Here is a 23319-nt window from a genome sequence, read left to right on the forward strand (position 1 = left end):
AGCCAGGCTGGTTCCTTCCAGAGGCCCCAGAGGAGAAATATTTCCTTGTGTTTTCCAGCTTCTAGAGGCCACGACAGCTCTTGGCTTCTAGTCCCTTCTTCCATCCTCAAAGCCAGCAAGCAAGGCATCTTCAGATGTTTTTCCCCTGACTCCTAAGGACTCTCGTGATTATACTGGACCTACCTACCCATATAATTCATGGTAATCTCCCCACTTCAGGGTCCATAGCATAATCACATCTGCAAAGTCCCTTCACCTTGTAACCTAGTCACAGTCCTGCCTAACTTGAAGTTCAGTGAGAACGGCATCCCTGTGTTTCTGCGTGAAGGTATCACACTGAGTGCTGAATGCAAGAGCACCCAGTACAGGGTCTCATTTAGATTTAATTCAGAAGTAACAGGCAATACACAGGAGGAAAATAAAACGATTGCTGCCTGTGGGGGTAGAGTGGGGACTGAGAAAGGGCATAAAGGAATTTTCTGAGATGGTGGTCATAGTCTGTATCTTGACAGTGTTGTCGGGTACAAGAGTATAAACAAATACGAAATTGTAATATGTATTTAGAGGGAATGGTAGTGATGTCTGCCATTCTGAAATGTGGTATAAAAGGATGGATTCATAGAGGGATGGATAAATATGTGATAAATAGGTACAGAAACATGTTATGGTAGAATCTAGGTGTTGGGTATACAAGCGTTCACTATAAAAATCTTTCATTCACTGACAATTTTTATAAGGGAATTTTGGAAAAAACAAGCTATGACCCTGAAATATTGCTCCAGTGACTTAAAGTAATACATAGGGATGGACTGTGTTCCGACAGGTACAGGAGTATTACTGATAGTCTCCATCCCAAGGGAGGAGGGGAGTATTGCTAGCACACACACAGGGTGGGGACCAGAGAAGCTACTGGAATCAACTAGCCTGCCCACATGACAAAGAAATTCTACACCAATGTCACCAAGGAACACCGATTTAAAACCCCAATCTTCCCTTCGTAACCCTCCACCAATTTGCTGCAGCACATCTCCAACTGGGTGGTGACTCATTTCCTGAGAGCTGGTTGCATCTCCCACCTCTTGGTAACTCCAGAGAACCCAGCAGAACGCTCTACCCAGAACACATATTCAAAAAAACTCTGACGATGGGCGAGGAGGGGAGGGAGGGGCTCCCTGATGATTCCTTCACCAGTGAAGATGCAAACCGACCAGCCCCCAACCCCCCAGAGGGGCCAACAGGGAAGGGTGCTCCTGCTGCAGTTCTTTTGCCAAGACACAGTCTCCAATACGAGAGCCTCCCTGGCACAGCCCCGACCCCACCCCCCTGTACCGAATGGCCCGGGAGGCACCTGAAAGTAATCACTATCACACAGAGCTGAGAAAAGCCAGCATAAAGCACTTTTATTGCAATAATAAAACTTGAAACTCATACGTAGTGCAGGGAGGTCAGGGTCGGGGGGGTAGGCGGCAATAATTTCTCTCACCAAATCACTACACAGGACAGCAAAGGGGTGAGAGGGGTAGGAGGAAAAGCCAGGAAACTCTGATATCAGCAGGGGGAGCCGAACATCAAAAACCAGGAGACGCTGTAGCTGTGACGACCAGCATCGTTTTCTCAAGACAACACTCAAGGGTTTGTCGTGATGGCTGGGCTCTCATCGGGTGTTCAGTGTCTACAAACAGCACCTTCGATTTAAACTTTTGATTAAAGTTCTTAAAATTTGGGAAGTGGAGCTTGGATAGCTATGAGATTACAAAAGTCCTGAAGAACCGTTAGAAAAACCACAGGATGGGGGGGTGGGGGGGAAGCCAGGCCACGAAGAAGGCTTCGGAGGTCCCTGCTGGCCTGGGGACGGATACCTGTAGTGTCCAACGTCGCAGTGAGAACGATCTGCTTTCAAAAGGCAGAGGGTTTAAGGGGAGGCTGGGGCGGGGGCAGTGGAGGCAAAGGCTCTCCCCCTCCCCACTTCAGTTTTAGGTAGGGCTTTTAATTCAACCCAAGGGCATCTCTCACCTGGGAGAGTAATTCGGCCCTCGACAGCGCCTCGAATCTGCTATGGCTTTGCAGCGCAGCAGCAAGAATGTTTAATATATAATAGATAAAAATTTCATCCAAAAAAAATAAAATAAAATAAAGATTCTTGCATCCCCTCCCCCCCCACACCAATTCCTATTCTAAGGTTAGCCCCTTACTTGTGCTGTTAATACTTGACTAATACTTAAGTGGAAACCTAGATCCAAAAGACTGAAACTGAACCTTCACCCCAAAACAAAAACGAAATAAAATGAGTAACTTGAGGTTTATGGCATATAGTTCAGGTCAACACACATCCGAGGAGAAAGGGAAAGAGCAAAGCCAGGTGACAGAACACATTCAGTCGGGGTCGATGTTTATACAAAGAGTGTAGTGGAACATCAGGAAAAGCTCCATACGGACTCGCGCGGGCACGTCTGGAGGCGCCACACCCCTCCATGGCGCATCTGTCGGGAACAGAAAGTCCATCAGTTCCAGCAACACGGCGCTCCACGTGCGCGGCGGGGACAGACACGGGCTGTCTGCCACACCACGCCCCTTCCCCAGGAGCTGCAAGGTCCCACCTGGAAGAAGCCACTTCTGCTCCTGCTGGGGAGAGCCTGCTGGGCTCGAGCTGGCTTCCCAGGCGAGCAGTTTCCTTCTTGCCTAAATTGGTAGTGGGTTTTTTTCACCTAAGGTTACATCTACCTTGCTGAGGAGAGCAGTGACGGCACAGTTCCCCATTATCAGTGGGTCTCCCAACTTGGCTGCGTAAAGCAATCACTTGGGGGCTTTAAAAACTTGCCATACTTGGGCTCCCACTCCCAGTAATTGTGGTTAACTGTCCAAGGTGTGACCGGGGCATCAGGAGAGTCTTCGAATAGGCTTCCTACGTGACTTTCGTGTGCGCGGCACTAAGTTGGTACAAACCTCAGGTTGAAGAGATTTAGAAAGTGTCTGTGGTCTTTACTCATTTACTCAAACCCTCAACTTTCTAGGTCTGCCCTTGGGCTTTCCTTTAAGACCTGTGCGAGGAGTTTTGAGGTGTTCTTCAGCGGCGTGGTGGGAGGCTTAGGCCAGGGTGACTCGTAGCCCTCTCTCCCTTCCTTTTTACAGAACGCCTGTACCCAAATCAGGATAATTCCAAGGCTCCCTTCAAATACTTTTATGTCCAGAGGCTTCAGATCTTAAAGAACAGGAAAGAGGGTTTGGACTAGGTGTAGACCTTTCAGCAAAGAGGCTCTGTAAAATGTCAAGAGTTCCCTCCTGGTGAGAATGACAAGTAGAGAAGCAAGGGTCATCAAACCTGACCTACGCATGTAGAGCTCAAACCACAGAGAATGAAAATAGCTAAGAATTTAAAAAGCCCTTGTACTTAAAGAAGCCCACAGCAGGACAGGGTTAGACCAGAAGCAACAGGCTGGCAGCCACTTGTGACGGCTTTCAAACAAAAGCATTCTCATCCAGCCCCTGGTTGTGGTCCTCTGGTTCCAGGGCCAGAAGGCAGGCAAACCTAGAGGTCTGGGGCCAAGTGGAAAGAAGATGGCAGCATTTGTGTGTTTTATGATTCTGATACCCACATGAAAAGTTATGAGCCATTAAAGACACTGAGTTTGGTTTCCTAGAGATGAGGGTAAAAGGAAGGAAAGCGAGTCCAGGAAGGGGAAGCAGGAGAGAGGTTCTGGTCTTTGTCTGCCACTGCCTGGAAGTGACCTCAATCTTTCTCTCCAGACCTCAGTTCCCTTACCTGTTACACAGCAAGGCTGATCAACCCCTCAGATCCCTTCTTAGGACTGACAGCACCTCTACACTTCACAAGCACCCCCTGGCCTCACCTTTCCAGCCACGGAAAGTAAGCGGGCCTGTGTGCTCCAGTGTCCCGGGCTTGACCCTAAGGCAGCCGGCCCAGGTGACAGTGCCTCTCTTACACCCTCTAACAGGCAGTGGCCTCACTCTACGTGGCAAGGGGGCTGCATGCACTAGGACGGGGTGAGCAGTCCTCAACAGTCTTGCTTCTGAAGAACTAAAATGCTGGCATTCTAAATGTGGCCACATTTCCGGTTCCCAACTCAGTTTTAGTTTCTAAGTTAAATATAAAAACATCTTTCATTTAAGCAGCTACTATCAGCTGCCCCATCCCAAAGAGTTTGTTGGAGAACATATGCCATCCCTTTCCACAGGGTAACCAACTTCCGCATTCAAGATGTACACTAATAATTAAAACCGAAATGTTACCCAATAGAGCAAGAATGTAGGGGGAAAAAAACCCGTGGCATTTTTGGTTCTGTTACCCACCAAGCACTGGGTGTAACATGGGAAGTACAAAGGTAGGAAAAGGCCCTTCAGCATTCAATTCCTTACCCAAGAATGGGGAGCTCAGGGAGGAGGCCATTCCTGTCATTCCAGTTTCAGAAGCTCCACGTCAAAGACGAGAGTGGCATTTGGCGGGATGATGCCTGGGTGCCCAGTAGCACCGTAGGCATAGTCTGGGGAGATGGTCAGTTTGGCTCTCTGACCCACACTCATCTGTGAAAAGAACAAAAAGAAAGACTCAAGCAAACACACTCCCCAACTGTCTCTGTTAAGAAGCAGGGCTGTTTATCGGGGTGTCCCTTAGCCAGCATCACGGAACTCGAACATGCCAGTGACCGTGTGGCTGCCTGGGGGCCAGGACCTCCCGGTGCAGAACATGGAGGCTGGCCGTCAGGCTGCACGATCCCTGCATCTGGCTCTGAGAGGCCCAATGGCAGACGACATGCACCTCTCAGTGCAGGCCTCACTGACCTGACTCTGGGCAGCCAGCACTGTGCCCGTGCCGCCCCTTGGGCCTTCGGTGGCCGGTCACTCAAAGCACTTGTTAAGTGGCATCTACGTTCTTAAAAAAGGAGCATTTTGACCAAAACTCTGTTTTAAGAGAAAACACACAAAGTAATATTTGGGGTAGTCTACTTTTCTGTACTTTCTATATTTTATACTTAACACTCATATAGAAAAACTTCAAAAAGGACATGATTTTACAAAGTAGCATGTATAGTAGGCTACCATTTGTGTGGAAAAGAAAAGGAAATATTTATATATTTGCACCTTGCCTAGATAAACAGAAAATACCTTTGGAAGGACACAAATAATACCAGCATTCTCCCACCGGAAGAACAGAGTACGGTGGCCAGGGTGGAGGCAAGTTTTTCACTTTGTAATACACGTTTGCACTTTTCCATTTCCAAGTCAAATACAGAAATAAGTGTCAATATATATTTTCTGAACGGCGAGCAGGCTCTCCGCTGTCTGTGGTCCTGTCAGCATTCTGCTCAGCCTCCCGGTGTGCGCTCCTGGCTCCCTGACCCAGCCCCAGAGACAGCGACTGAGATGGAGCCGCAGGCTGCGCTCACACTCCAACACGACTCCCAACCCGTGCTCCTCACATCTCCTTTCAGAAACCGGGACGTGCTGGCCCAGGGTGGTAAAGGGCAGTTAAAAGCATATGGCTTAATCTCATGAAATTCAAAACAGTCACATCCTTTTACTCAGCAATTCCACTTCCAGAATCTTCTGCTAACAACCCAAATGCCCGTTTCAAGGAGGGGTTTCACAGGCACACTGGCCCCGTGCGTCAGCCACTAAAAGGACACAGTGGCCTTAAATGCACTAACACGGAAAGACGGCCGAGACACAGAGGGGAAAAAAGCAAGCGGCCCAAACAGTACCTGTGGCAGGACTGCGGACTTATAAACAGGTAAGAGCAAGACAACAACAATATCAAAAGAAAGGGAAAGGGGGCGCAAGACAACCCCTCCCTTCTTCCTGTGCTTCTAACCCACTCAAAGAAATACCCTGTGGAGTTTCAAAGATGCGCTGTGCAGGTCTCAAACCACCCAGACTTTTCACAAGTGACAGGCCTGTGACTGACCCCCAAGCACACTGGGTCCAGGGGGAGACTCGGCATCTCCTGAACACTGGTCAGGCCTCGCCAAGCCTGGGATGTAAAATAGGCTGATAACACGATCTCGGTGGCAGCCACGGCTCTTGGAACACAACACAGTTATTTTCCCACTGCCGGAACAGCCACAGAAGATGGTTGTGGTGTGGACAGTGGTTGGCATGGTCGTGGGAGATGAGCTACAGACCCAGAGCCAGCCAGACGCAGGCAGTGGGGACCGAGGTCTCCAAAGGGAAGCGAACCAAAAGATCCTCTCGTTCTTGCACTGCCAACCCTCTACCCTGCAGGGACAGAAATCGAGACACTTGGGAGTGGGATGGCTTCAAGTTTCTGCAAGTTGAGCAGCTCACTTGGAGATAAATCGGTGATGGTTTATAGAGGAAGTAGAGCAACATGTATTCTGGAAAAGGGAAAGACACTCCACTTTCTCTCCACTTTGGTTATATCTCAATTCTCTTCGGTGAGAGAGAAACAGACTAATTACCCATCACGCAAGGCTGACTATAAAGCTCCCTGTGTCTCAGGACGCTGGAACCTGGTTAGGGCTGGGAAAAAAACCTGCTGGGCTTGATGGAAGGCTAGAAGCCAACTGAAATCTGGCACCCCTGGGGTCCCCTGTTGTCCACTGGGAATTCTGTCGGGTTGGCAGAACAAAAGCTGTTTACACAAATGGGGAGGGAGGGCTGAGGAAACAGACTCAAGACAAACAAAATGACCCTCTCCATGACTATGACCTCTCAGAAGGGGTCTGACACAACATGGCCAATAATAAGACAAATGCAAATTAAAACCACACCAAGATAACATTTTTCACTCATTGTATGGTCCTGAATCCAAAAGCTGAACGACATACTGCTGGCGGGGCTGGGAGAAGACAGGCACCCTCACACAGCCCGCTGGTGGCGACTCAGTGTAATCCCTACGGATGGCGACTTGGCAATATGTCAAAATACAGTGCGCACAGCCAGTGAACTACTCACCCCTCCTGAGAATCTGCCTGTGGCAACACGGACACAAATGTAAAATTAAGTCCACACGAGATTAATCACTGTAGCAATGTTCATAATAGAAAATACTGGAAATGACCATCAACAGGGTACTGCACTGATCAAATAAATAAAATACACCTCACCTAAGGGAATGTGGGAAGAGAGTTTCCTCTTCTTTTATGTCCGGATAAATAAAGTGTGAAAGATTAAATGAAAAAGCAAAGTGCAGAACACTGTGTGTGTCTACAGCAAAAAAAAAAAAAAAAAAAAAAAAAAAAAAAAAAAAAAAAAGAAGAAGAGAGAAAAAGTATGTTTTCGTATAATGCTTAAGAAAACTCTACCCCCCCCCCCAAAAAAATTACCATGAGTTGCTAGGGGTGAGGGGACTGGCAAGATGGGGTGGGATGGAAGTGAAATTTTCCACTCACACCTTTTTTTGATTTTTGAACCATACGAATGTCCTACCCATAAGCATCATTTAAAAGGTAGACACTAGGAAACGAAACAAAACAAACGAGAGCATACCTGGGCAACCCCTTCTTCCCAGCCTCGGATCACCTCCTGCTTGCCTAGCATAAACTTAAAGGGCTTGTTTCTGTCCCGGGAGGAATCAAATTTCTTTCCATCTTCAAGCATCCCTGTGAAAAAGGGCAGTTGTAACATGAGCAACAAGGAGTGATGACATGAGGCGAGTCAGAAGCCGGCAGTAGAGTGCCCATCCCGGACGCCGGCGCTGAAGGGCCTGGCGGGGCTGCCGGAGGCCTGAGGAAGTGCGGTGTCCAGGGAGGATTTCCTGTGTCCTCAGTGGGCCTCTACAGAGTTGGGATAGTCCCTCTGCCCTGGGGCTGTGAATGTTCTTCCCGACTCCAAGCAGTGAGCTGACCACCAGCGGCAGGCAGCTGTTACCCTGGTCTGAGAATGGGGAGGTGTCCACGCTCCCGACATCAATTTCCAGCATGCTCCCAGACTAACAGTAACTGTGGGCCCTTCAGGCATATGCTAGGGCTGGCAGTCATATGCAGTCCAGAAGCAAGAGGCCTTCCTCAGTTCACCCATCCCCTTTTACAGAAACGTGGTAGTGTCAGAACCGAACTGAACTGGAGGACACTAGTTGGTGTCAGAGACTTGGAGAAGTGGCGACAGAGAAGACACTGAGAACCTCTCAGCGGGGAACTCCTGACAACGCCAGCAGAACTGTGGGGCAGGGCTCCCACTCGGAGTCAGGGACTTTCCTACATAAATCTACTCCCTCCTCCCCCAGCACTGTCCCCATTTCACAGAGGAAGGAAGTGACGCAGAGGGAAGTGAAGCAACCTGCCGAAGTAGTAAAGCTAGACGATAAATCCAAAAGTCATGTTCGAATGACTCCAGTGTCCCAGAAGCCAGACAAACCACAGTGGCAGCCTCTACCAAAAGGGGGACTTGCGGAGATGGAGATGCCAGAGGGTGAGCGGCACACGAACAGACACCTGCCACTCCTCGTTCACAAAGGACCATCGCAGTGGTTTCTCTGGCAGCCAGAGTCAGCCAATGAGATAGCCGTCACTGCAGTCCTGAACTTCAAGCCACCATCCCAGACTGGAAGGGGTTAGCCAATTTTCGACATAGAACTAACACAGAGCGGATTTCACGGGAGTCCGCGGGTGGGTGCCCACTATGGCTCTAGGTATCACTTGGAAGACCCAGCAAAACACAGAATTCTGTTGGGTTCGGATGTTTGTAGAGGAGGAGGGAAATCCTAACATAAACCCCAATGTAAAAAACAATGTCAACGCTTGTAAGTGGGATGGGGAAGCAGAGATCAATTGAGAGCTTTATCAGAGCCACCAGACTAGCCGAATTTTGACGAAATAGGAAATGGGCAGTGGCAGGGACCGGAACTGCTGTCCTAACAGAGCAGGAAGGCAGACAGATGTCCTGACAGAGTGGGTGCTGACGCCGCCTGAAGTCTGGAGCCGGGGGCTGAGGACCGAGAGGCAGACAGGAGGGTGGCAATCCATCCCTGCGCCAAGTCAGTGCAGAGCCAGGAACTGGTGCCCCAGAACTAGCAAGCTGGGGTGTACTTGGACCCCATCTCTTCACCAGAATACAATCATGGCCTGATAAAAGAAATGACAAATGGCAGGACTTGAGTAGCTTCCTATAAATGATCAGCTGGGAGAAAAACAGGTGTCCGCCCTCCACAACTCTCATGGTAGTCCATCCCCTACGAGCTGTACTGCATACACTGAACCCAACCTACTTGAACCCTGCATTAAGGGTGAGAGTAGGCAATGAGCAGTCCGGATTCTCAGAACCCTTTCTTGTACCACGCAGAGAGCCTTTCCATCCACCCACCCGGGGCCTGCTTAAAACAAAAATATGGAAACCAACTCTAAGGCTTAGTTAACCTACGAATGGTCAGAGTCAGTGGGTAGTGGGGCCTGGCTCTAGCAAAAGGCAAAAACAAAAAAGCACCAAATAAAACACAAAACAAAACCCCTACCATAAAAAGAGAGTAGAGACAGAGAAGCAACACAGACAATAGCTAAAATGTAGTTTTTAAGACACTGGACACAGCAATAAGGGAGAGTGATCCCTGAGGGGAAACTAACAAGGCAAGCCCAACGCCTGCCCAGCTTACACCCTTGGTCGTTTCCAGGGAGAGGGACCTGGATGGAGCTCAAGGCAGCTGAGTCCAAAGGACATAAACCAGGAAGGAGAGAGGTGTAGAGTGAAATCCTGGAGATTTGCAGAGGGTCCCTCTTGAGTATTCAGCAGAATACTAATCAGCGCGTGTGTTTGAGGAAACTACTTAAGGCAAGGAAAAGAACTCTCCAAAATTAGAAGGAACAGTGCCCAGCGCTTACACAGAGCTGGGATCAGTGACTGTTCCACTATGCCTAGAGAAAATCCTGGTTTATGAGGGCACTGGGTAGGATACCCAGATCTCATCTCAGTAGTGGGGAATAATCAGCCCTAAACTGAACACTGCTCCAGACCCACCTAACAAATCATAAAAGCAAGACCCAAAAGGATCAAACTGTTTCCAAATAACTTAAGTGCTTCCCAGGACAAAGCTCAAGAAGATTTATAGGAATAAAAATATCCAGCACCCCAAAAGGTAAAATTCACCATGTCAAGCACCCAAAATTACCAAGCATGCAAGCAGGAGGGAAGACACGACCCATAATGAGGAGACTAATCAATCAACTGAAACTACCCCAAAACTGACAGAGACGTAAGGACGGTAAAATTCAAACCAAACTTCCAGACACGAAAACCACATTGGGCTGGAACAACTGGACGCCCACAGACAAAAAGTAAAAACTTGGACCTATACTTTACATCATAATCAAGTATCAACCCAGAATGGATAACAGACCTAAATGCAAACAAACCTATAAAACTTCTAGAAGACAACACAGGGAAATAATCTCTGTGCCCGTGGGTTAGTCACAATCTCTGTGCCTGTGGGTTAGGCAAAGATTTCTTAGATATGAGGCCAAAAAGCACAATCCATAAAAGGATAAACTGAACTTCATCAAAACTAAAAACTTCTGCACTTTGAAAAATACTTTTAAGAGAATGAAAACTCAAGCCATAGACTGGGAGAAAATCTTTGCAAAGCACATATCTGAAAAAGAACTTGCGACCAGAATATATAAAGAGCTCTCAAAACTCAACAGTAAGAAAACAAACAGCTCAATTAAAAAAGGGCAAAAGATCTGAACAGATACTTCACTGAAAAAAAATACACAAGTGGCAAGTAAGCACGTGAAAAGATGCTTACCGTGATTAGTCATTATAAGAACGCATATTAAAAGCACTAGGAGATACAACTACTACTTACTAGGATGAGTACCACTAAGAAGACTGATCATATCACGCACTGGTAAGGGTGTGGAGGAACTGGAATTCTTACATACTGCTGACGGGAATATAAAATGGAACGACCACTCTGGAAAGAGAACAGGTTGGCCATCTAAGTTAAACATATACCTCCCATATGACCTGACCATTCTACTTATCCTGGATAAATACCCAGGAGAAACGACAGCCACGCAAAAGACTAACACACTGATGTTCACAGCAGGCTCACTTGGAAAAGCCAAAAACTGGAACAACCCAAACATCTGCCAACTGGTGAATGGATACACAAGTACATCCATACAACAGGAAACTACTCAGCAATAAAAAAGAATGAAACTCTGATAACACGGAACAACATAATGATCTCGAAATAACTATGCTGAGCAAAAGAAGCCAGACACGGGTCTATACACGGTACAACTCAACGTATATGCAATTTTAGAAAACACAAACTCTGCTGACAGAAAAGCAGGCCATAGGTTGCTGGGGATAGAAACAGGAGGTTTCAAAGGATAACAAAGAGACATATCAAAACTTACGAAATTGGACCCATTAAACATGAGCGGTGTACTGGATGTGGGTTATGCCTCTACAAAACTGGGGTTTTTTTTAAAGTGAAAAAAGTGAGATTCACTAAAATCCTACATGCATTTCCCTCCTACAGCCAACCTGGCAGTGGGTGGTGAGGAACCTCCTGTCAAGGGAGGGGGCAAGTAAAGCAGGCGGCCCAGCACGTCTCAGCCGCGGCTCCCGTCTGAACTCTGGACATCTGTGTGCCAGGACCTGGAGCCCTTGAACAGCAAAACCACCTGGCCAAGCCAGTGCCATCATTTCCTAGAGAAAGCACACTCTGATCAGAGAAGGCAACTGAGGTTAAGCTCAGACACGACAGCTGATACTCGACGCTCCAGAGGCCACTCTTAGCAAAACCCATCACCAGCATGGCCCTCTATTTGCAGCACTGACGGTGCCTCACGACCTGCAGACAGCCTGGGACAGCTCCGTATTCTCCATTTCGAGAATGACTGTTTTGTCTCTCCTGACTGAACACAGCTTGAGGTCACAGACCTGGCCTCAGAGTCCTATGTCCCTGCGGCAGTCAGCTCAACCCCTGGCACCTGCCATGCTGGCCGCCCGCATGCCTGCTGTTAAGACTGGTTTCGCCTGCACGATTCTTAAGAACCAGCAGGACAAGCATGAGGCTTCCATATTTAGACCTCTTCCCTGGATGGTAGGGAAGAATCTGGGGGCTAATCCCAGAATGACAGTTTTTACTTCTGGCACCTTTAAATTACTCATCAGTGAGAAAAAAATGTGAAAACTTGGGGGTCTCTGGCTAAAAGCACAAGGACCATGAAAGGAGCAAAAGCTATGGTTGCATGAGGGACCGTGAAGCAGCCTCTGGCTGCGAGACTGCTGATGTCACCTTCATCTGAGCTGCCTCCCAAAACGATTCAGCTGTTCTTTTGGGGAAGAACCAGACTCAAATCCTTGGAGAGGGAGGAGGGCTTGAAAAAAAAAAAAGATGTGGAGAAGAATCTCAAGTTCACCTCCCCCACAGCAGCGTGCTCGTTCCTGCCGCTTGCCTGTGTCAGGGTGTGCTCGCTCAGAAGGAACCAGCAAAGGCAGACCTGGCCAGCGGCTGCTGAGCAAAGTGCCCTTCGACTACGCTCCTGGTACTTGGCCCAAGTCGCAGAAGGATGGTGAAGACCCAAGGCCACGATCTGGAGACTCAATAATAACCACGGGGTTATTATTTCACTAATAACGCAACAGTGTGTCATGGAAGGTAGAGCCCCCCGGGACCCTCTCCAGGGTGGGGAGGGTGACCGCAGAAGGACCTGTAGTGAGGGCTTCACACCTGTGGCACTTAAAGCTCATGACTCACAGTGTGGTTTTCAGTTGCTGACGGAATCTTTGCAGGTGGTTTTCACAGGCAGCATTTTATAGGGTTCAAACTACAGAGAGTCTTAAAATTAAAAACAAAAAGCCCAAACCTAAACCCAACAACGACGACAACAAAACAGAACATCCCACACTCCAAAACTGCCAAACAAAATAAAGCTCTTTCCATTTACAGATGGCAGAGGGAGAAAGGACTTCTGCTTTCAACTCAACAGGGATTTTCTTAAGTACAAAAGTACAATGGTTGATGGGGCGCCCGGGTGGCTCAGTCAGTTGGGCGTCTGCCTTCAGCTCAGGTCATGATCCCAGGGTCCTGGGATCGAGCCCTGCACTGGGCTCCCTGCTCAGCGGGGGGGGGGGGGGGGGGGATAAATATATATAAAATATATATTGTCAAATAAATATATAAAAAACTTTTTAAAAAGTACAACGGTTGAATGGAAGAGGGGGAACAAAAGTGAAAGCCGCCAATTTTTCTGCAGATTTGCATTTGAAGTCGCTTGGAACATTCCCACATGGGTGTACTGATCCAGGTGCAAATGGGCATACTGACCCAGGCTTGGCTGTTGCCCTTCCTCCTCACTGTATACAGAAGCTCCCTCAACCGCCTGTTACCTAACTGCCTCGCCAAAGACTCCCACAGCCTGCACAGCCTCAGCACAGCAAAGGAGCCTTCAGTCCCCAGTCTCTAGTCACCCCCAATTCTTCTTCCCCACATGCATTTTATGCTTACCAAGGGCCGGTCAGCTATGTTTACTCTCAGACTCATTGATGTCAGTTACATTTACTGAGTACAGAAAACATAAATAGTATGTAAAGAAATGAAAAATGAGTGTGACAGAAAAAGTGGTCCTAGCTGACCCTTTGGAAAGACAACAAAGGCAAGTCACAAAAAATACTGCTAGTGAGTAAGTGTGTGTGTTGAGACTAATGTATGTTTGAAGAAAGAAATCTTAAAAATCTAGAAAGCTTTCTGGGGTGCCTGGGTAGCTCAGCTGGTTGAGGTTGGACTCAATTTCGGCTCAGGTCATGGTCTTAAGAGTCCTGGGATTGAGTCCCACGTTGGGCTCCATGCTCAGCAGGGAGTCTACTTGCGGATTTTCTCTCTTTCTCCCTCTGCCTCTCCCTCCTCTCTCTCTCTCTCTCTCAAATAAACAAATCTTTAAAAAAAAATCTAGAAAGGTTTGGCACTGATATGACCTCACAATAGTCTTTACTGTTTTGACTTTAAAAGAATACAAAATTAGATTTTTGCAAGAACTTTCATGGGAAACTCTACCAAAAGAGCCCTCCTAAAAGAAAGACATGAGCCTTCAGCAAATGATTTATGTTTGGATTTGAAATAAAATGAAATCAAATGTTTAGAGAAGCCATGTCACTTTCATGATCAGCTATCCACTTGTCCCCATCCTGTGGTAGCTAAGATGTATGAATCCAAAGCTTATGTCTTCACTCCATTTCCAGGCCTCTGTGGTTGCACTCCCTGGGCAACCTTCCTGAATTGGGAGTTCTGAGAACCCCATGCATGTGGTATGATCAAAGGTCAAGTGCCTACCCAAAGAGGGAGCCAGCTTCCTCCTCCCCATCACACAAACCCAGTGCAAGAACATATCCCGTCTCTTATCTGGAAATGCTCCCAACCTTTTGCTAAATCTTTTTCGATTCTACGACCAAAAGTGTATTTTCTTTCTTTCTTTTTTTTTTTTTTTTTAAGATTTTATTTACTCGTTTGACAGAGACAGCCAGCGAGAGAGGGAACACAAGCAGGGGGAGTGGGAGAGGAAGAAGCAGGCTCCCAGCAGAGCGGGAACACAAGCAGGGGGAGTGGGAGAGGAAGAAGCAGGCTCCCAGCAGAGCAGCAAGCCCGATGCGGGGCTCAATCCCAGGACCCTGGAATCACGCCTTGAGCTGAAGGCAGATGCTTAACGACTGAGCCACCCAGGCGCCCCACAAAAGTGTATTTTCACAGGAGGTCCCATGACGGGAAGAACACACAGGATCCCAGACCACGAACCAAAATGCATGACCTTGTGGGCATGCCTTTCCATTTCCCACTTTATCACAATACAAATAGGAGGACTGGCACATTGTATGTCATGGGGCTGGGGCAGGGCGGGGGGGAGACGCACAGAAGGAAAACAATACTTAACAGTGGCTATTTGGTAATGGTAGAAATATGCGTGATCTTTAGCTTTTCTTTTTTTTCTGTTTTCCAGAAAACACAGAGGCGGGAAGCTGTGGGGTATAACGGGTAAAGGCATGAGTTCTGGGGCATGGCTCCAGATGATTATAATAATCCCCTCCCTGGTGTCCCTGCTTCTGCCCTCTTTCTCCTCCGGTTTAAACCTGGCGTGGCAGCTAGAAGGACATTCTTCTAAAATACAAGTCAGACCCTATTACTCCTCTGCTCCAGACGCTCGCGTGGCTCCCCATCTTACTCAGAACAGAATCCAAAGTCCTACAAATGGCCTACGACGTCCTGCCACCCCACGCTGGCATCCGGCTGACTTCATCTCTGATGACTCTCACACTTCTCCACTCCAAGAACAGTTTCCTTCTGTTCTCTATAGACACCAGGGACACTCCCACCCCAGAGCCTTTGTCCCTATTGTTCCCTCTGCCCGAAATGCTCTTACCAGACAGTCACATGGACTACTCCCTTACCTCCTTCAGGTCTTGTCTCAAATGCTAATTTCTCACTGAAGTCATCCTGGGTCTATCTAAAATCTCAACCTTCTCCTGTCCCCTCCTTCGCACTTACTAGCTAATGTACAATGTATTTTTGCTTATCAATCGTATTTGTTATCTGTCTTTCCTACTACAGTGTAAGATCTACAAGGACAGGGACTGTCCTCTTATGTCTTCTTCATTCCTATATTCTTAGTGCTTAGAACTGTGCCTTGCACAAAACAGATGGTAAGTACTTGTAGAAAAAGCAAAGGCACCCTTTCCCCCTCCAGGCCTTTGCACACACTTGGCCAGCTCCTTCCTCCTGCCAACCTGAGCCATACACGTCCAAGACCACGTACACTTCTACTGCAGGTGTGGACTGCTCAAGGCACTTCTCTTGTAAAAGTAGGCACAGGAGAAGGCACTCCCTTAAGGTAAGCACCTCAAGGGCAAGGCCAAGGCTTTCCTCAGCTCCTAACACATTTGTTGAATGACTAAAGGAAGGGCCTGGAGTGCTGACCTGTGTGTAGCAGGTGTGAGAGGAAGTAACCACAATTTTATTTATCCACAGGGATGGGGCAAAGTCCAAAATGTCATTTTCTCATTCTTATTCTAACTTAAAGGAAACAGAAATATTATACCAAACATAACAGGAATGTGGGCCCTGTCCACCTCTGCTGGAGTCCTAAATGACCTGAGTGACTCCATGCCAGGAACTGATGGGGAGAGACCCTGGAGACTACCACCAGCGTGGGTCTGGTCTCCTGAGGCCTGCAGTCCGCTGGGGAAAGAGTGGGGGCAACTGTACACAGCCTGACTGTGAGGCAGGCCACAAAGGACATGGACTGGCCCTCTGCTGGAGAATCAGAGGTGCATGTCATCTGCACGTGTGAAGAACCACTTTAGCCAAGGGTCAGTCAGGGGAGACTCACTGAGGGGTGCCCTGTAAGCTGTGATGGATAAGAGCCTGCCTGTGGGGGGGAGGGGTGGCAGTGGTGGCACCTAAGCGCAGGGCCAGAGAGCTCCCTGGGAGGGACGGGCTTGGGGGTCAGGAACTGAAGGCAGGCCAGGGTGGTCTGAGCTCCTGGGAGGGGAGAAATAAAGGCAATGGGAGCAGAGACGGCAGCACCCAGGAGCGGGATTATTTCCCTCCCCCTTCCTCCTCCTCAGTATCTTTGCACTGCTAGAATTTATCTGGCCAAAGTTAAAGGGAACCGAGGGAAGGAATACAAGGACTCAGGTGAGTTCTTCAGTACGTAAAAGGACAGGAGAGGAAAAAGAGAAATAAAAATAAACAAACATCACCCTGAGCACCAACGGGAGAACCCGATAGTACACGCTTGAGTTATCCAAAATACCCCTGGCCTTTTCCAGGAGAAATAGCAGGTGACAATACTATTTTTAGAGAAAATCCCAAGGCAGACAAGTGATCCCTACTTTCAGATACAATGAACCCATGAGCGCTTCATAAAATCAGTTTGTTTTTAAGTAGGTTCCATACTCAACATGGGACTTGAACTCACGACCCCCAAGATTAAGAGTCGCACGCTCTACTGCCAGGAGCCCCACAGAATCAGGTTTTAACCACCAAAAACATTCAAGTTAAAAAGCCTAGGGATGAACGGGTAAATTTTATGGTACACAAATTATACCCAATAAAGCTGTTAATGGGGAAAAAACAGTCTATGAGACCCACTGAAAGGAATCAGAACTCTCTGGAGAGATGACTGCGGCCAGGACCAGAGTAGGGGAACCAAGGGAAGTGATTAAGGAACAAGGGGAGCAAGCATATCAAAAAGGTACTGGAGGAAGCCCAAAGGGGCTCCGACTGGCCAAATCTGGGACAATGTGAATATCAAAAAGAATAATGAGTATCAATGATTTTAAACCCTGAAGAAATTTGAGTCCACAGTATACTAAGAACAACAAAAAAATTAGTCGATGGGGGCGGGGGAGTCATTCGTCGCCACTGGGGAAGATGACAAAACCAATTCCTCACTTTAAAATTTGATAATTAAAGGAAAAGAATTAAGCTTTACCCTATTTTATAGAACGGCAGCTGACAAATGTAGAAGGGAGAAAGGAATTCTAAAACTGCCACTCCGTAAATGCCAATGAAATGGTGTCTTCCGGCAAGAATTATCAGTGGTGTCAATGCCAGAGGTGGAGGGCGGATGAGGACCAGGCACGGGCAGGAGGCCCAAGAACCCCACAGATTGCTTGCTTACCGCAAAGGGGAAAGTGTCCCTTCACAGAAAAGATCAAATTCGGCATCACAAACAGGGACGGTCCCCAAGATCTGAAGCACACGTCATCACGTAGGAAGCGCTGGAAGACGGCCCCGGGCGGGAGCGGGAGTCCAACACCCCTGGGAGCAAGCCAGGGGACAGGCGGAGGGGACTCAGAAAGCTAACAAGCCTGCTGTCTTGGAAAACCCGGGGTCATTAAGGAAAAAACCAGTGTGAGGACTCTTAGAGGTTGATAGTAGACACAATACCCAACTGCATGAGTAAACCTTAAAAGAATTCTGGTTTCCAAAAAATAACCACTTTAATGACATCTGGGGTGGTTTCGAGATGAATTGGACTTCAAGTACTACTAAATTATTTTAAGTTTTCTTAGACGTGACCAGCAGGAGGATAAGGAGATCATGCTCACTCTTAAGAGTACGCTCGCGTATTCCGAGGTGAAGCGTCATGCTGTCTACAGCCGAAGTGACTCAGGAGCAGCCCAGAGACCATGCACACATCCGCGTCTATTCCGTGCCAACCATCATAGAATCTAGGTCGTGGGCACAGGGCTATCTGACTTTTCTCTATGTCCGAAAACTTCACAAGTAAGAGTTACACACACACACTGAGGGCTCCGGGGCCCTCAGTGCATTTAAGCCAAGCGAGCCTTCTGCTCTTACCCGTGCAAGGAGAGAGCAGGGCACCTGTGAGACGGTGTAAGTTGGTAATCACAATCCCAGAGGAAAGAAAAGAATGATTCCACAGCGAGGTCTATTTCCAAAACGTTAAAACCCCATGATGGTCAGGAAACTTGAGGAGAAAAAGAACTGACACCCTCGACGGCAGTTACCCTGGTGGGGGCACAGTGTAATGCGCAGGCTTGCGGAGTCGCTGTGTTGCACACCCGAAACCAATGAAATGTCCGTCAGCTATACTTCAACTAACAACAAAAAAAAAGGACTGGCACCTCGACTTACACAGCCAGGCTGGTATAGCCCAACCCTGCCTCTCCCGTGCCCACCAAGAAACAAGGGAAGGGAAACAAACGCTAACAACCTCCCTCAGTACGTACAATTAGCAGATCGGCTGCAACTTTCTTAGCCAATATGTTCTATTCTGTGGGTAATGTGTAGGCCTGCTTGAACGTGAACCCTCACTCAGACCCGTCTCTCTTATCAGTGCTTACTTCTCTACGAGTAAAGGAGTGGAGGCTGGAGTCTTGGCCCCAACCCTGTCCTGCATGAGTCTGGACCACTCCAGAAGCTGAGTGCTGACACCTCTCTTCCACTCCAGGCATCTCAGGCGGTGCTGGCTGGCCGAAGGACGGGCGGGGATACATCACCCAGTACCTGGGACACAGGCAGCCCCGTGAACGTACTCACCCCCAGCAGGCGGTTACTCCCATTTACAGATGGCACACAGAAGCCGCCTCACTCAGAGAGAAAGCCAATGCTTTTCTAGCAACCTACAAGGCTCCACCATCGCCTCCTTCTCCCACTGCTTTCCTCTCCCACCATCCAGTCCAGCCACACTGGTCTCCTTGATGTTCCCCAAACACAGCAAGCATGCCCCAGCCTCAGGTCCTCTGCCTGGAAGACTCTTCCCCTGGGCAGCCACACTGCTGGCTCCCCAACCTCCTTTGGATAAGTATTAAAATGACATTTTGTCACAGGCCTTTGCCAACCACCCTCACCAAAAGCAGCAACCTCCTCCCCATGCCTGCACTCTGCGGTCACCTCTCCACAGTGCTTCTTGCCACCTGACGTTTACACCTGCAAGCCACAGGCCTCGTCACCCCGGGGAAGCCCCGCCAGATCAAGTCTTTGCCCGTGTAGTTCACTGGCCGTGTCCCTAGTGCCTGGCTTGCTGCTGCTGCTCGATAAACACCTGCTGTAGGAAGGAAAAGGGTCCTGGTGCAGCACTGCCTGAACAGTGACAGCCTCTCTGACTGAAGGCACCGCAGGGCGGGCGTGGGACCGGACCCATCTAAGGAGCCTCTGCTGGGGGTGAGCCTTCCTCCCACCATCAGATCAGCCAAGAAACACTCAGCCGGGGGTTGGATGGAATAAAGCAGACAGGAGAGGGGAAGCAGAAGTTAAAGAAAAGCAAAAGGCTGGAGACGGGCCTGTAGAAGAACGGCCACCTCAGCTGCCCTCCAAGCGGACCTTCTGAGGAGGTAGGGCTGAGGGACCTCTGGTTTTTCTCATTTAGAAGCCAGGCTACTGACAACTTAAACCCAATCCCAAGGATGAGATGTCAACTACTTTTTAAGAGGATAAAAAAAAGAATTCCTTCAATCCACTTGAAGTTGCTCTGACAATGGCAGGCATGTAGCCTGCTGATATGAGCAAAAGGGACATAAGCCTAGCTGTGTGTCAGGACAAGCTCAACAGTAAAGAAGACGAAGCTACCGGACGCAAGAAGGGAGCTGTGAGAATCCACTTGATCCTGAAGGCACATACTTGGCAGGTTATCCTTCCACCTCCTTCCTCCCACCTCAATGCCTGTCATGCTACTAGGAGGTGCTTGGCTGGTGACAGCAAAGTTTTCATTTTCCCTTCTGGCACCACAAACAGGTGATGCAGGCCTTTCATTGAAGCCATGAGCGTGCCGTGCTCTGCTAGAGGCCACAGAAGGCACCAGAGGGAGCCTTGAGAGTGGCCTCAAGGCTATGACTGGCAGCCACCAGCAGCACTTAAAATGTCCATGTGGTCAAAGTCAGTCTGTGCTATGCATATCTCCAGTGGCTGAGAGGGGATTTTGGCTACCCTCCTTCCACGGCTGTTTCTTTGGACCTGCCCCCAGAATCAGCAGCAGCCGACACCAGGCCAGAGCAGGCTGCATCAACAGTGTCTGCCTGACCCGAACCTGGGTCAATCACATTCTCCCTCCTAGGAAGTGTAATCATTGGAGTCACACAGCCAAGCAATGTGAGAAACTGGGCATGGGGGTGGAAGGGCACGCAGGGGACTTCCAACATCCACCACTTGGGAAAGGCAGAGAAAAAGAAATCTGACAAGGGAACACTGACGCAGCCAGGCAGAGAAAAACAGGGACGAAAACTAGGAGTGTTATGAGAATTTCTTCTCCCTTCTTGAGGTCCAGTGGGCTTCTTGCCTTTGAAGACCCTCAAGTCCTTATGGTACTCCCCCACCCCCATCACGTTCCCTCAAGATGAATTCTGTTCCCACAGGCTTGAAAGCCTTTGCTGCTACAGATGAAATCTCAAAGCGCCTACCCATTCCTCTCACGCCCCCACAGGTCTCAAACAGGTTCTTCCTGGGAGGCTGGTGGCAAAGACCCACAGGAACAAAGCCGCCTGCCCAAGAACAGCCTATTCTGTGAGCAAGAGGCAGAGCTGGCTTCTCACTAAGGCGCCTTTGTAGAGCTTATCAAAAATGAAATGAAAAAGAGAGCTTTTGTCCCAATGCACGCCAGGGTCCTGCTGCTGTTCTGGGAACGTGTGGGTGGGTGCCACCCTCAAGGAAAACACAGACTTGGAGAAGAGGCACTGGGAGCCCTGATGGTGTTCTGGGTCCCACGACCATCTGTTCTCTTAGGAAAGGCTCCAGACATGCTGTGTGGGGACGTTTCACCAAAAGGCACAGCGAAACACGGTTCTGCCTACATGCTGTGGATCCAATCCTGCCATCAGCACCAGAAGACGGGTGAGCCGAGCATGAGGGGCACAGACTTGGGAGTCAGACAGAGCCAATTATCGTAACGTGGCTACTTATCAAATGGGGGTGAGAAAAGTCACCTCATCACCTGGGTCCCAGTGTCTGCCCCAGTTGGCTGTGGGAACTGAATGAACTGCCCACTCACCCCAGCACTGTAAAAGGCTATGCTTACTCTTTTCACTCCCCTGATCAAAAGCAACCTAACGGACAAGTTTTCCTCCATTAGAGCCCCTAGGCTCAGGTGCTGACCATCGCCTACAGAGACAGCCATTTAAAATGTCAGAAGCACTTTCCAGTTTCATTTCACAGGCACGAGAAAGTTCCCTATGAAGATGGGTTTCAATACTTCCTCCTTGGGTAGCCTTTTAAAAGGTTCTAGTTCTTCACTCCCTCCACCCCCTGCCCCCATTTCTGCCCCTGGAGAAGGGCCAGAGAAACAAAACAGCCAAGTAAGTAAAAGGGCATGGGAAGGGAGATGTTAGGTGCCTTTCTCCTCTTTCCCTATGAAAATCATTTCCCTTAACAGGGGGCTCCCCCCATAATCTGGGAGAGAAGGGCAGAGCTCATCCCTGAGCAGCTTAGTCCTAACTGCCTACAGCCTACTACCCAGGAGGAGGAGGAGAAAGAGGAAAAGGGAGGGAAGGAGAAGAAACAGAGGAAGGGGGAGGAGGAACAGAGGAAAGGGTGGGAAGGGGGAGAAAGGGGAAGGAGGAGGGGGAGGGAAGGTTATTCATATCAACAACTGTGGCTACACCAATCACCGCCCCCCCTCCAGCGCACAGCCACGGAGTCTCCGCCTGCTCAGCCTCCACCCCCTCCCCAATACAACCCAGGAGGACCTTGTAAGGGCATGGAGTAAAAGATGGTCTCAAGGCATCCACTCTGAAGTCTGAATTCTGGCAGAAGGTCTACAATCTCCTTTGGCTTGCATTACTGTTCGTTACTCAAACTGGGCCTCAGTTTCTTTCTCTTTAAAATGGGGAGGAGAAAGTCTCTACTCCTAGGAGGGTTGGGGGTGGGGGGCTAAATTACATGTTCAGTCAGCCTGGGCCGTCGCTGCCACTGAGGCTTGGATTTTTAAGTGGCTCAAAAGTAACAAGAGGAAAAAGAACTGCGGACCTAGCTCCTCCAAGACCAGGCTGAGCCAAAGCAGCACCTTAGGAACCCGGCCGTTTCTCCAGCCGCGACGGAGGGACGAATCCCGACTTCGGAAGAGGAAGCTCCGAAGACTGGAAATTACCTCGCCCTGCTTATCTCCATCCAAGGGAGGGCCGGAAGGGGACGCAGGGTGTCACCCGGGACACAGAAATGGTATAAATTCTTTCTGATGGTCCCTGGCCAGGGCGCTGCCCGTTCCGGAACCTGTGACCTTGCGCCAGCAACTTCACCTCCCCAAGCCTCAGTTTCCCCATCTGTGAATTGGGCATAGGACTGCTCTGGAAGCGCGAAAGCGCCGGCTCAGACCGTCCCGGGTTTGGCAGGCCAGAGGTCGCCCCCTCGGGGGCGCTGCCACCGCCCAGGCCTCCGCCTTGGGCCACGCGGGCTCCACCGCCGCCACGCCCCGGGCCTTTGCCCCCAGGCCGCCGTGGCCCGCCGCCCCGAGCCGAGACCCCCACCCCCACCCCGCAAGCCCGCCGACTCACCCGTGTAGTGCACCACGCAGGTCTGGCCGCGCTTCGGGAAGGTGCGCCCTGAGGAGACAGACAGACAGACAGACAGACGGGAGCGGTGAGCGGATGCGCGCGGCGGCGGGGGTACTTCGGGCCCGCCAAGCGCGCCTACTTACCGTCTCCGGGAGAGATGGTCTCCACCTGCACTCCCATGGCGGCGGCGGCGGCGGCGGCGGCGGGGGACGCTGGGCGCGCGGGCGGGCGGGCGGCGCGGCAGGCGGCGTGGACCGACAGCAAACCTGGCGGCGCTTCCCCGGCTCTGCCTCGGCCCTTGGAGCCTCGCCTGCGCACGCGCGCGCCCCCGCACGCCCCGCCCTGCGTGCGCGCCCCACACGGCGCGCACGTCCCCGCAGCCCGGGCCGCGGGCTGGAG

At 49.7% G+C, this 23319-nt stretch overlaps 1 protein-coding gene across 1 annotated transcript; it reads right to left on the bottom strand.

Moving 5' to 3' along the window:
* Positions 1-1375: 1375 nt before the first annotated feature.
* FKBP1A (FKBP prolyl isomerase 1A) lies at positions 1376-23234 on the bottom strand. Its single transcript, XM_026503181.4, has 5 exons — positions 23064-23234; positions 22921-22968; positions 7465-7577; positions 4375-4539; positions 1376-2480 (listed from the first exon to the last, which is right to left on the bottom strand). Exons 1-4 carry the CDS (start codon positions 23098-23100, stop codon positions 4411-4413), a joined length of 327 nt encoding a protein of 108 aa, XP_026358966.1. The 5' UTR covers positions 23101-23234; the 3' UTR covers positions 1376-2480; positions 4375-4410.
* Between the last annotated feature and the right edge of the window lie 85 nt (positions 23235-23319).

The sequence above is a fragment of the Ursus arctos genome, unplaced genomic scaffold (genome assembly GCF_023065955.2).
Source record: "Ursus arctos isolate Adak ecotype North America unplaced genomic scaffold, UrsArc2.0 scaffold_16, whole genome shotgun sequence".
In the NCBI taxonomy this organism is placed as follows: domain Eukaryota; kingdom Metazoa; phylum Chordata; class Mammalia; order Carnivora; family Ursidae; genus Ursus; species Ursus arctos.

What these genes read in the sequence shown, in the direction of transcription:
- FKBP1A (XM_026503181.4), bottom strand. Translation starts at nt 23,100, where the DNA reads ATGGGAGTGCAGGTGGAGACCATCTCTCCCGGAGACG. An exon ending in GACCATCTCTCCCGGAGACG is followed by an intron (nt 22,969 to 23,063) that starts GTAAGTAGGCGC and finishes CTGTCTCCTCAG; the next exon opens with GGCGCACCTTCCCGAAGCGC. An exon ending in CTGCGTGGTGCACTACACGG is followed by an intron (nt 7,578 to 22,920) that starts GTGAGTCGGCGG and finishes CCTTTTTCACAG; the next exon opens with GGATGCTTGAAGATGGAAAG.